The following is a 13,698-nucleotide window of genomic DNA, read 5'->3' on the forward strand; positions in this document are numbered from 1 at the left end:
AAGAAGAGGAAGACCCAACAACACTGGGCAGCCATTTCTGCATGGCAATAACAACTGTAATTGAAAAAAAGCTACTTCATAGCAGGAGTACTCCATTAGTGGGAGCTCCAGCCCTTCTTGCCTGGCCCCTGGTGTAGAACATGAGGAAATACTTCCCTTTGTGAATGAAAGTCCTCATTAGTGCTCATCTAGACTTCACTGAAATAGAGGCCAGCGTTTGACCCATAAGCCCCACGTTTGGCCCCCGAAGGCAAATCCTGGGACAAACATACCTGAATTAGGGATCCTGACCAGACTGCGAATGCCCATTTCCCAGCAAGAGACACCGTGTCAAAAGCCTCTGGAGGGCTTCCCTGGTGGCACAGTGGTTAAGAATCCGCCTGCCAATGCAGGGGACACGGGTTCGAGCCCTGGTCTGGGAAGATCCCACATGCTGCGGAGCAACTAAGTCCGTGCACCACAACTACTGAGCCTGCGCTCTAGAGCCTCTGAGCCACAACTACTGAGCCTGCGCTCTAGAGCCTCTGAGCCACAACTACTGAAGCCCGCATACACAGGCTCTAGCCTGTGCTCCGCAACAAGAGAAGCCACCACAAGGAGAAGCCTGCACACCTCAACGAAGAGTAGCCCCCGCTCTCCACAACTAGAGAAAGACGGCGAGCAGCAACGAAGACCCAACTCAGCCAAAAATATATAAATAAAATAAATTTTTTAAAAAAACAAAAAAGCAAAAGAGAACAAAACCCAAGAGCGCCTGGAATTACAAACGTAGGGGAGCAAGCCCGCTCTCACCCACTGCCCCAGGCTCAGCGACGCTCCCTGGGCAGCCTTCTTTTGGGCAGAAGCAGCACAGGCTTCCCTGCATGGCTGCCAGGGCCCGCCCCCAGCTGGGGACTTCCCGGCTCTGCTCCCAGACGCTCAGCCACACTCCCTGAATGGGCCCACCCGATGGCAGGCAGCCTTTTCTTCTCTCCAGATTTACACAGTCCATTCCTCTACCTGGGGAAGACGACTTGCTATTTTTATAACAATTGTTACCTTCTCCAGCAAGATCAGAAAATACGTCAGTTTTGCATTCTGTAAGTGAAATCTTTGATGCTGCCTAAAAAAAAAAATCTTTCTTCTGTTATTATACAATTACATAGTCAAAAGAGTCGTTACCTAATTATCGGTTATTTTACGTTGATTCTGATGCAACATGTGCTTGCATTAGACATTTTATTTTGTGGTTTTGCTATCTACTTAATTATCCGTACTACTGCCAAATACAAAATTCTATAAAGATTTGGTAGCATAAGTTAAGAACTAATTATAAGCAATTTCACTTATTACATCTTGTTCACTGATCATAGGCTGGAAAATTACCTTCAAATGCTACATTGTGAAGGTGGGTAAGAGATGCTTTTCTATTCCTTGTGTCATATAATTGAAGTCTCCTTCCCTAGAGATGGGTCAAATAAGCCCAGAAGTCTATTTCCACCCTCAGTGTAGCACTTGTTATGAATCTTGAGATTTGGTATGAAATCTCAGTCTCTTATCTCTGGACCTGAGTTCAAGTCCCACCTCTGTGACTTAGCTCTGTGAACAACCTTAGGGCAAGTCACTTAAGCTCTCTGAGCTGCCACTTCTTTAACTGATCACACAGGGACTCCATACCTCTTTGAAGGGTTACTAAGTCAGACAATTTACATAGAGGACGGACAATAAGTACTGGTTCCCTGTTCATCCTCCCAGTACACAGGAGCTTGGATTTTGCTCTCAGTCAGAGAGTGGCAGTCTACACCCGCAGTTATACACTTGAGGTCTCAGCCTTTTCACCTGAGTCTCTTGGTAGAAGATTTTCTGACCAGAGATTGAAAACTCAAAGGAGACTAAAAAGAGGTGAGCAAATTGAGAAGCCTACTCTTTGTTCATGGACTCTCCCAGGTGCTTTAGTATTTCTCTCACTTAACTGCTGCTACAACTCTGGGAAGCAAGAATTCTTCAACGTTTGTATGAGGAATCCAAGCTTTAGTGAGAATGACTGACCCTGTAAGTAGAACTGGAACGCAGACCCAGGTCTGATGAACTGTGAAGGCTGTGCTCTTCTCTGTTTTCTGCTCCCCTGCACTTTCTGGTCCACTCCGTCTTATCTCCGTTCCCTGGCTCCTAATAAGCACCTGTGGTCCCTCACTTCCCTGAAGAGAGCCGGAGCCCCCCATGTCTCTGCTGGGGCTGAGAGAGGCAGAGAGGCTGCACCTCAAAGGGCATGCAGAGCTGCAAGGCCTTCAGTCACAACACAGTCCCCTGGGGTAAAAGCAAAGCCTCCGAAAGGCAGCATTAGCTGTTCCAACCAGCAATTGAAAAACATAAACCGCTGTTTTAGTCATTTGGGTGAGTCACAGCAGAGGATCTGAATGTCTTTACAGAGCAGAGCAGGAACTCTCTGGTATGTGTGTGAGGCCCTGCTGCTCGTGGGTGAGCCTCATGCAGGGCTTTCTAATACTGTACTGGCACGAGCACCAAGAGGTTTGTACCTGGGAGCATTAGAAAGTTCAAGACCATCAATGCCCTGCTCCAAGAGGCAGAGGCCAATCCATTCTCACCAGTAAAGCCTCTTCTGGGTTTTCCTGGGGTTAGTGCCCATTCAGCAAACTGATTCTCCTGAGCATTAACTTCTCCAAAAAAGTTGTGGTCACATCCCTTTCCTAGGGGCACCTCCTGGCTGGCTGTAAAACTGCTGCACCTTTGAGACCTTCCTTCTCTCAGAGAGTTCCTTAGTTTCCCAAACTGGACCTTCTTCCTCCTCATGTACAGGTCTGTTGCATGGCCACCTAGGACATCTGTTCCTCCTCGGCCATAAAAATAAGGGCAGATGGAGTTTCCCCTTGAGCCCACACAGACCCAGGGTTAGTGACAGACATGTTCCACACAGAAACACCTCTTGTGGAAAAGAAGGCCCAGTTAACCTGTATAATATACCTAACACAGAACCAACTGTGACAATGTTTTATGTAAATAACACAGCACATGCATGCTCTCCAGCAGCCAGATAAACCAAAACAAGAATTAAAAGACAAAAGAAGATTGAAAGCAGCTTCTTTCTTAAGGCTCTCTATATTACTCTTCCTGCAACATAAAGCTTTTGAAAAGTTACTATTTAAAATCACTAAACATCCCCCTCTGGTACCCCCATTAACTAGAGACCAATAAAAAGTTGATCCAAGGGACTGACCCAACCTGGATATATTTTAGAGTAGCAGGACAAGTCAACTGGTACCATAAAGAAACATAAAAAGGTTGAAAGCTTATGCCCAGACTGCAGGGTGGTGGGGTTTTCTTTATTTCTACTTTTATCTCTCTAATTTTTTTATGTTAAAATATACTTGCTTCCATAAAAATGTTTATCTGAGTAGCAACTGGATATTTCAAGACAATACCAAGGACACTATTTTATCCACTCCACAGTGAAGTTGATAAAAGGGCCAAATACGCCCCCATGTGGCTACAGAGGAAAATGCCTCGGTTTAAGTAAGAAGGAGGGGCTTACAGGAGGCCTCGAATTTTCTACAGGCCTTTGCATCTTTTTCACACCCTGCAGTTTTATTACTTGTCAGAGCTTAGAAGTTGCTGTGCTCACATGGTAAGCTTTGATTTCTATCAAGAGAAGAGAGGTTTCGTGTTTTTAAAAATATATACTAAAGTTTTAAGTAATCCACATGCACCCTTAAGATCAGCTGAAACTCTAACACAGAGACACTAACCCTACTAGGGCAAGCAGCGATGCTCTGGAGTGTGAATACCTGGGCAACGATGTGGGGTGAAGGGACCAAACTGCTGGAAGCAAAGCAGATTCCAAAGAACAAAAGCAGCTTATTCCCCTCCTTGGAAAACAAGTTCAGCTTCTGTTCCCACTTTGGTTATCAAGAGATCAGAAGCCAATGCAAGGGACCAGAATAGAATTTAAGATAATACCACAAAGATCGTATTCCACACCAATCCATCAACATGAACTTGACCTCTAGACACTTCGGCAAGTATCACTCAACATTATGATACCTGGGTCAATAACCTATTTCTTCTAAAAAAATTCCTCTTCCCCATATCAGAGGTATAGGCTACCACATATCACACGCGTTGTAAGTATATGCATAAGTGAAAGAATTTTTAGATGTTTTTTCAAAAGTTTCAATGTTCTCTCATTAAATAGAAATAGCTATTCAGAGAAGGAAACGAAGACACACAAATGCAAAAATGGCACTCACAGCTCTGGCACTGGAAGCTTCTGTTGTCACATACTTTTTAAATTCTAAGAGCATTACCTTAACACCTACAAAACGTCCTCCATGACACCAGGCCTTAAACCTGGGGCACCAAACACATATAGACACAAGACACGTCTCCTGGGCCTGCAGGTCCACAGAGGATTCTTTGGAGACCTCTAAGTATCAGACTTAAACAAAGGCTAATACTGCACCTGAAGCACATTTTGAACAGGCGAGGAGCATAAATAATGCACTCCTGTGACAACATGGAAAAATACAAGACATCAGATGAGAAAAGAGCATAATATAAAACTGCAGCATGAACACAACCAAAGTTGAACCCACACACTCACACACCCCATCTACAGAAGAGATTAGAGACTAGAAGGAAACACTGAGAGACCAATAGTGGCTGTGCTTCAGAAGGTTGAGACTAGGGGTGATTCTGAAGCTGTTTTCTCCTTTCATCTTTCCAGCTCTTTAATAATGAGCATACACTACTCTTTTATAGTGAAACAAACAAGCAAATACTTAATGACCACTTATCGAGTGAATGGTTGTCATCTAACTCACTTATCCTAAAATTTTATGAAGATATAAACTAGGTTTGGGTCCAGCATATGATTCCAATGTGTCCTAAGAGGTAAGCAGAGCAGGATGGTGTGGGTGAGTACAGGAGATGAGCACAGGAATCTAGGGCCCTGCAATGAATCTTGGCTCTGTGGGACCCTGGGTGTTGGTTTCCTTATCCTGTCAAAGAAGAGGCTGGACTAGCATAGTGGTTCCTAATCCTCAGTGAGTTACTAACTGCTCTCTCTAAGTCAGGGACCCTTCTCTCCAGAAGAAAACCCCAAATATGTCCAGAGCTTTTGGAAATAATCCAGGAGGCTATGGGTTCTCCAGAGGTTCACGGACCAGGTTAAGAACACTGGTTGGTTAATATGTTCTCTTCTGCAGCTCTGTCTCCACGGCCACAGGGAGGTATAATATGGTCCTATTTCCATTTCCTGTATCTTTGCTGAGGGACTGGTCTAGCTGCTGCTAAAGTATGCCACAGTCACCAGTTTTCTGCCCCAACCAATGTCACCTTTTAAAAGTGTGGCTTAACTACGCAGTCTTCTTTGCAGATAGCAAGGAGCTCTGGCACCATACTCAGAAATTTCAGGCTAAACAGAACCCTAGGCGCTGGTGTAAAATCAAGCCATGAAAAGTCAAGCACAGCAGAGGATAACTGAGACACCAAGAGAATAAAAGAGAGACTCCTTTTCCAGAGACGTTCCTGCCAAGCCCTGACACTACAATTAGAAACATGTTTTAAGAACATGGTTACCTCGGCCTTAGAATTCTCCAATGGTAACAGGTAAACAAAGAAGGGATTACAAGGGAACCCCAAAAAACCGTCTTTGATCAGCGACAACTTATCTGCCAATAGATGAGACTTTCTTAAGCAACTTACTACACATAACTATCTTATTCCATTTTTATTTCTATCATCAATCACCTATCCATTCAAAGCCAAGAAAATATTTTCCCCAACCCCAGGATTCAAACAGGATTGACAGTTTTCAATTCTGAATACTCTTATATTAGTTCCACTTCAAATGTCGAAACAAATTAAAAAATATCACACACCAGTAAAACTGCTACAAAATAGTACTTTAAACAGGTTGGAGGTAGGGGTATGGCTTCATTCTGCTGTATCTCAGTCACATCTGGCAGTTTTGATTCCCTAATTCTGTTTCTGAAATAACCAACATCAAAACAGGCAAGAGTCAGGAATATGCCAATGTTTCCGACGTTTCCAGGCGCTTCCTGATTGGCCCTTCTTCCTGGCATTACTGAGCTTTCTCTCCCTGACTCTCCCGCCACCTACCATTAGGCCAGTTCCCTTCTCAGGACTGACACAGGGGTCATCAATTATATATACCCAAAGTCTTCAGTCTTGAAGGTGACTTTAGAAGAAGGTACAGGGCTATCTGGTATACCACCTCCACCGGGGGGTTGAGAAAGTCACCCCTTCTCAGGAAGCAACCAGGGGTGACAGAGTGTGATGCTCTGTAAGTTCTGACCAGGATCAGACTGCAAAAATAATCCTTTTGGCCTCAGAAAACCAGTCTAAAGCTAAGGTGATCAGCTTAAGTCAGGTTTAAATCCCTTGTGAGTTTACTCATGGCTTTTTGTTGATGCAAATAATCACAATTCTTCCTCTGAACTACCATACTACAGGGCCCTGTTAACTTAAAAAAAAAGGGAGGGGGATGTTTAAAATGGATAATTTGTTTCAGATAATTCCAGCAGGCCAATGGTGGGATTCAGCTTGCCACCCCACAGGCCACACTCCAAAGCAAGCTGCTTTACTGTGCAAGGAGTTTGGAGTTAACTAGCAACAAGCCTGAAAATTTGGTTACGTATATAAGTACAAAGCTGGTTCATCAAATCCCTGTTCTGGCCCTCAACCCAATGCATTTCAACTAAGGCATCATCTACCTCCTTCTTAACGTTTATCAAACACTTGAATAGGTAACATCCAGCCACTCTTTGGAGATGGTTCCCTTTTTCAGACACTGGGTTGCTGAATTGCTCAGAAGCCTCTTGGTCCTGGGCTCCATTACTGGAGCCTTTACAACTTTCCCAAACCTCCATCTCTCCCTTTTCCTCACTCCTTTCATCCTCCATGGGTTCTGGGTTTTCCTCCTGGGAAAGCGAGTCCTGGTTTGGGCCATGGCCCTCCACAGTAGCAGACTCGCCTTCCTGTAGAGCAGGCCCACACAGAGCACTCTCCTGGGGACCCTGAGCCAAGTCTTGGTTCTTGCCAGACTCTTTAGCAGGGGACCTTTTCTCTTCCAAGGCTTGGATGACGTTCTTGGGAGCTCGGGGAACTTCTCTCAGTTGTCTCACTCGGTCCCTTTTCTTCCTCCTTAAGTGAATCCAGGAGTTTTCTATGGCTGTTAGGAAAAGGCTAATTTCCTCCTTTCCACAGGGAACTCGTTTATGCTGGACCTGTTTGGAGGAAAAACAGAATTTTATAGGAAATCACTTTTCCCCTCTGAAAACTCCTTAGAACTTTCTTTTTTAAAAAAGAAAAGAGGGCTTCCCTGGTGGCACAGTGCTTAAGAATCTGCCTGCCAATGCAGGGGACACGGGTTCGAGCCCTGGTCCAGGAAGGTCCCACATGCCGTGGAGCAACTAAGCCCGTGCGCCACAACTGCTGAGCCTGTGCTCTAGAGCCCAACGAGCCACAACTACTGAGCCTGTGTGCCACAACTACTGAAGTCCGCACACCTAGAGCCCATGCTCCGCAACAAGAGAAGCCACTGTAATGAGAAGTCCGCACACCGCAGCGAAGAGTAGCCCCTGCTTCCCGCAACTAGAAAGAGCCCCGCGCACAGCAATGAAGACCTAACGCAGCCAAAGATAAATAAACTTTTAAAAAAATTAAAAAACAGAAGAAAAAATAAAAGGAAAAAGAGAGATTATTATAAGTACTTCTTCAATGTGCTTATTAACCAGGTACCTTCAGATCGGTGAGAATTTTTTCAATCCATGTTGTCACAACTACTATGCCTTCCACTGTCTCAGAGCCCAAAGACGATGCTTTGAGGGATAATTCTTTCATCACAGATTCCAATACTACAAACGTAATGGGTTTCCTTGGCTTCTCTAATTTTCTTCGCTTACTTGGTGGTGACTGAAAGAAAAAGAAGGCATGGGAGAAGAGGGAAGGTTATCCAAATAACTAAATCTCATGCCTTATAATGAATTCAGCTTGGGAAATATCCATGACCTCTGCTACCAATCACAGAGCACTAAAAACACAAAGGCGTTTGCATCTTTATTTTTAATACTCAAAACAACCCTGCAAAATGGGTTTATCATCTCCCCATTTTACAGAAGGGAAAAACTAAGATACAGAGAGCCTATGTAATCAGCTCCAGGTCGCAGAGTTAGTATTTGTCAAGTTAGGATTTGAACCCCAAAGCCAGGTTCTTTTCTGCCATACCATGCTGCCTGTGTTCTGGCTATCAGTACGTAACTCCTCCACTTACTAAAGGTCCTTAATCTACCTGTTGTGCCCAAAACAGGCCTGTGCAAGTATTCTTTCATGGCACCTCAAGGACCCCAAGGGCATTGTGTTATTTTCTATAAAGAAATGCATGGCTTAAAATCACCACCTTGTAGCCTGAGTTTATACTTGCCAAGGCTTGAAAGAAAGCAGCTGGTGAGCCACAGTTTGTGAGATCACATGCTAGCAATGACCAGGGCCATCAGAATTATATCGGCGGAAAAGGACGTTGAATCTTGGTTAACATTAGGGCCAAGCCAGTGGCTAGCTAAGCACTGCCTCTCAGCTGGGGAGAGGGGACACCAGTACCGAAGAGAACAGCGGATTTGAAAGCTGGTTCCACATAACTCAAGGTTGTCGTCTTTCTTTAAATTTCAAGCTTGGAAAGTGATTTACACTCTAACCACTAGAGGGACTCAAGTTCCATTTTAAAAACCAAGTGACACTGCTGTATTTAAAGTTTCTTTAAATTTCTTTAAAGTAAAAACTTGCTAAATTTTTTTAAATGACTCAGCTAAGACCAGATATATTATGGATACTTTAAGAGACAGACTTGTAGACAACTTTTATCAAAAAATGAGCAGGATTACAAGAAGGCTCAAAAAAAGAAAACACCTAGTCAGCTTTGAAGATCTTCTCCTAAAGAAAGGCCTCTGATAATTGTGCTGCTAACTCCAATTCTGTCTGGAAACAGTGACAGAGCACGTCCATATACACACATAGTCAGGTCCAGTTACTGGGTGAGGCCTTATAGGAACTAACCAGCAACTCCCTACCCCACACATACACAACAAAATATCCAGTTTATTCTATGCTAGAAAACTTTTAGATGGTATTTCTTAGAAACAATCTACATTTTCTCTTTATACCAGATATTAACCAATAAAGAATGGAAATTAAAGAACAATAGAAAACAAGCTTAGAAGAAAAGGACCAAAAACAAAGGGTGTGTGTATGAGTCAGAAACCTGCTCTTGAGAAATGAATGGTGGACTCTAAGCCCTGAGTCTGAACTTGCTCAGTTAATGTTTCAGACAAGATGAGACAAATTCATGTTGACATTAAGATAGTAGTATTGTTATTACTCAATCACCCAGCATAAGAAACATAATTTCTACAATTACGGACAGCCTAACACTTTGCACTAAGGAGCTTAAGATATGATTATTAAGCTGGGGGTGAAAAAAGATGGTGGTGTTGTAGGAGGAGGATGGGGGAGAAGAATCAGATTCCCTTTCCACTTCCTGACATCCAAGGCTGTTAACATGGAAAGGTCACCGTCACAGGGCCATCCCTGACAGCACACCAAAGGTCATCTACAAATATGGCTAAAAGGATAACGCCCCATCTCTCTTCTGACAGAGGTGGTAATCATTTGTGCTCACAAATTCCAACCAGCAAAGTGAAGATATTGCTGTGTTTCTCATTTCCTGCACTATTCTTCTCCAAAAGTAAGAATGGACTCATCATCATTTCTAGAACTAAAGGAGAAAAATGCATCCTCACCAAACTTAACAAGAGCTCTATCAAGGATCCACTTTACAAGTTCCAAGGGAGTCAGAAACAACAAAACAGTTTATTGCCTTCTTACACCAGTACTAAAATGAAACCTTCTCTATCTCATATATTGCTCCTTTACCTTGCATCCTGGCTCCAGTGTTCCATATACAATGGTCAATCAACAAATCTGGTATTTCCGAAGATTTTTAGTGAATTGTTTTAATACACACACATATTCTCAGGATTGTTTTAGTTTTACTCTACTATAGAAACTAGGTAGGCACTCAAAGAGACAGATAATTTATACTTTAGAAATTCTCAAAGTTTTTAAATGATTAGAGATTAACTTAAGCCTGGCTTACAGCAATCATTCCTCTCCCTTTCTCGTTCGTACTGTAAATTCTTAGTAGGCAGGGCCAGAGTAAAATACAGGAGCAGGTCTTAAAGAAATTAATAGTTAAATTCAACCCCACAGGTTCAACAGTAGGTAACTGTATATATACCCTGTTACAACACCAGTAAATAGAAGCTATCTGTTTTTCCCCAACTGAGATGATCTTAATTTGCTAATATGCTTTTAAATCTCAAACCACAAATATTTTCAATGAAGAGTTCTACACTCAAACTGTCATAATATAGTTTAGAAGACAAAGTAACATAAATAATTCAACATTTTAAAGCATAAATTTAAAAATCAATAATTTACAATGGTTAATTCAGTATAATGCAAAGAATCAGAAGGTGAATTTACAACTGGTTTTGGATTAGAAGATGAACTACTGTATTACCCAGCTGAAATTACAATGTGAAAGAAGTTTGGTGGGGAGCTGTAAATCCCGCAGGGGATACAGGTTTTGTATTGCTTGAACTGCAAGGATTCAATGAATAAAAATCAACAGGGGGAGGAGCGTCAAGTGTTACTATACTGAAACCATAAATTGGACAAAAACAGTTCTTAAATTTTTAAAATATGCTTTACCTAGCAGAGCTGTCTTTAAATTTCTTAAATCATCACTCTTATATTAATTTCTAGATCTCAGTGGTACAATTAGTCAGGAGACTTTCAAATTAGGTGTAACCTGATGCAATCCCGTGTAGCATCTGCTATGCTGCTGAAGCTCTGCTGTTAACTACAGCTAAGGCAGAAACTCCCAATGAAGCCACAGGCTGCATGAAAGCTTTAAGAGCTCCCTTGTATCTGCAGGAAAAGGGAGTCATTCACTAAGATCTGCTGAGCATGAAGCCACAGCCTCCTCGTTTAGACAAAGCAGCTTCTAGAATGGTCTGGAGGGGAAAGGAGTGCTCTTGGCTACTGCACTGGGGTCCTCCCTGCTCTACCATACTCTGAATGGCTACTGCCCCAGGTCCTCCAGGAACAAGCAGACTGTCTGTAAGCTGTTATTCAGCACAGGCTGTCATTTATGGAGAAACAAAGCCAAGCAGCCAACACTGACACCTGGCTGGAATACACACAGGAGATGCGCTGGGAAGGACAGTCAGACCATCTTGCCTTATTCAAATGTGTATCAGCTCTGCTGCCATGAAGTGGACAAAATATTTTGTTGTCTAAAAGTGCGGCTTCCTTATTAACAGCCCAGTGGCATTTCTGTTGTTACCTAATCTGCCAGGTTACTGTTTCTAAAATGTCCCTGTAATCATTCCTAGATATATTCAAAAACAATAAAAAGTAAAAAATCAAGGGGAAGAAAAGTTTATGTAGAATGCTACCTATCTAAGAAGGGGTGGCTATAACTACATGTGTATTTCTTTATATTAAAACAACCAAACAAAAAACAATGGAAGGATAAATTATAAAATCGTTTAAATAGTAATCCAAGGAGAAGAGGGATTGATTGGGGTGAAAGAGACAAGAGAAAGAAGCTAGACTTCTAACTATATCCTTTTCAATATTTGATTTTGAAACCATGGGTAAATATCTTTTACAATTACAAAACAAAATTAAATAGTACAAAAAGAGGCAATCCCTAAAAATATAAAGTAGAATGAAACAAATGAACGTAACTGTGTACGGACTGGTGGCATAAACCCACAAAAAGGAAACATTCCAAATGACTTTAAAATCCATCATGAGACAGTCCCCAAGGATAAAAGAATGAAAAAAAAAAAAAGCTATTTTCACAAATCATTTGGTGATGTTAACTTTGAGACTGCCGTGGTATATCATGGGCCAAAACACATGAGTAATTAATTATGGTCAAGGACTGAGATTTTGGCATGGAATTTTTTAACAGGAGATATAGATAGACAATTGGTGAAGTTAAGTAGAAACTAAATAGAAAGTCGGAACTAGGATGTATTTTATCTTTAAAAACAAAATCGAAAAATAGTTGCTGCCAGCTCTGGGGAAGAAAAAAAAATGTATTTTTGGGGGGAGCAACCTGTCATACTAGACAGCAAGGGAGCTACTACCCAAGACTCTAGTATGATAAGACGACTCAGCATCCAACTTGAATAAACACTCCATGGGCAAAGATGGGACATAATCTGTGCATCAATAAAGATAATAAGTGTAACAGACTGAAAAATACTGAAAGTGTAAATCCATGAGTTCATAATAGTCTAAAAACAAAACCTAAACCACCCTCTTTGGTCACTTCTGGGAGATGCTAGGGAACCACTAACTCATTATTCTTAAAACTGAAAAGTAAAGCAAAATAATCAAGCATTTATCCTGCCTTTACCAGATGAACTGTACCTCAACGTAACCAAATAGTTGATAAGGGGAAGTTTCTCTTTATAAGTACTTTAGCAATAAAGAAGGAATAATAGAATCAGAATATCAACATTCTGCAACTCTAAATGAATTAATGGATCCAGGCAATGATCATCAATGACTGCTCACGTTGTAAGAAGACAAAAGCAAACATTATGTGCCTCCTGATGGAAGTTCTGAAGCATACCACACACCACCTAGAAAGCAGTCTCCCCCCCACCCCCCATCAAAACTGTACAATATCTGATCATGCCTCTGGCTCTAACTGCCAATTTATAGGAAAGACAGGGTCTGAGGAACATATTAACACCACAGAGATGCACTCAGAAAAATCCAGATATAAAAAACTCTATAGGACAAATATCCCATTTTCTTTAACAAATAAATTACAAGGGAGTGGGTGACAGAAGGGGGAAAGAGGGGGTGGACAACCATACTAAAAGCAATTCAAAGGATATATCTATCAACTGCAACACATAAAACTTAGTAAGACTCTAGTTTGACAAACTTTAAAACATCTGAGACAGTAAGAAAAATTTGATCAACTATACAGCCAACATGAAGGAATTATAAATTATTGTGGTTATGGTTTTTTTTTAAAGAATCTTTACCTTTTACAGATAAATATGAAAATGGTTATGGATAATATACTGTCTGAGATTTGCTTCAGAATCATCAGGGCAGGGGGAAGGAGTATATGGAATACAGATGAAACAAGAATAGCCATGAGCTGTCAACAGTCAACGTAGGTGATTGATAGGTAAACACTAGGTGTCTTCCTAGACTGTCAATCGACTCAATATTAAAATTATTTAACTTCAAAAACTAAAAACAAAGATATATATTATGGAATACAATACAAAATTCAAATGCATATTAAAGAGAAAAGAAGAGACTTCAAGAGTACAGAGTGCTTCCTGGGAAATTCTTTATCGTCACCTTGATGCCCAGGGATTTGTCAGAAAACATTTCCTCCTATAGCTGATACTTCAGTGGAAAAGTCTGAGAATCACTGTACCACATCATTTATTCCTTCATTTTCATTTATTTAATAATTATTATTTGAGGACCAGACACTATACTAGGTTGATGCCATGTAGAAGACACAATATAGACAAAGAGTGAACACAGGAGCAGGATCCCAATATCAATTTAGGA

The 13,698-nt window shown here is 41.5% G+C and overlaps 1 protein-coding gene across 1 annotated transcript in view; it reads right to left on the reverse strand.

The window, feature by feature from the left end:
- Nucleotides 1–489: 489 nt before the first annotated feature.
- Nucleotides 490–13,698, reverse strand: part of METTL16 (methyltransferase 16, RNA N6-adenosine) — a 59,443-nt gene continuing 46,234 nt past the window's right edge. Inside the window, exons 9-10 of the mRNA XM_082859930.1 lie at nucleotides 7,759–7,932; nucleotides 490–7,244 (exon numbers count right to left, since the gene is read on the reverse strand). Of these exons, the coding sequence (XP_082716056.1) occupies nucleotides 6,621–7,244; nucleotides 7,759–7,932 (798 nt within the window). The 3' untranslated portion in view covers nucleotides 490–6,620. The remainder of the gene's footprint in view (nucleotides 7,245–7,758; nucleotides 7,933–13,698) is intronic.

This window comes from Leucopleurus acutus (genome assembly GCF_964270905.1).
Source record: "Leucopleurus acutus genome assembly, chromosome: 19".
Lineage (NCBI taxonomy): Eukaryota > Metazoa > Chordata > Mammalia > Artiodactyla > Delphinidae > Leucopleurus > Leucopleurus acutus.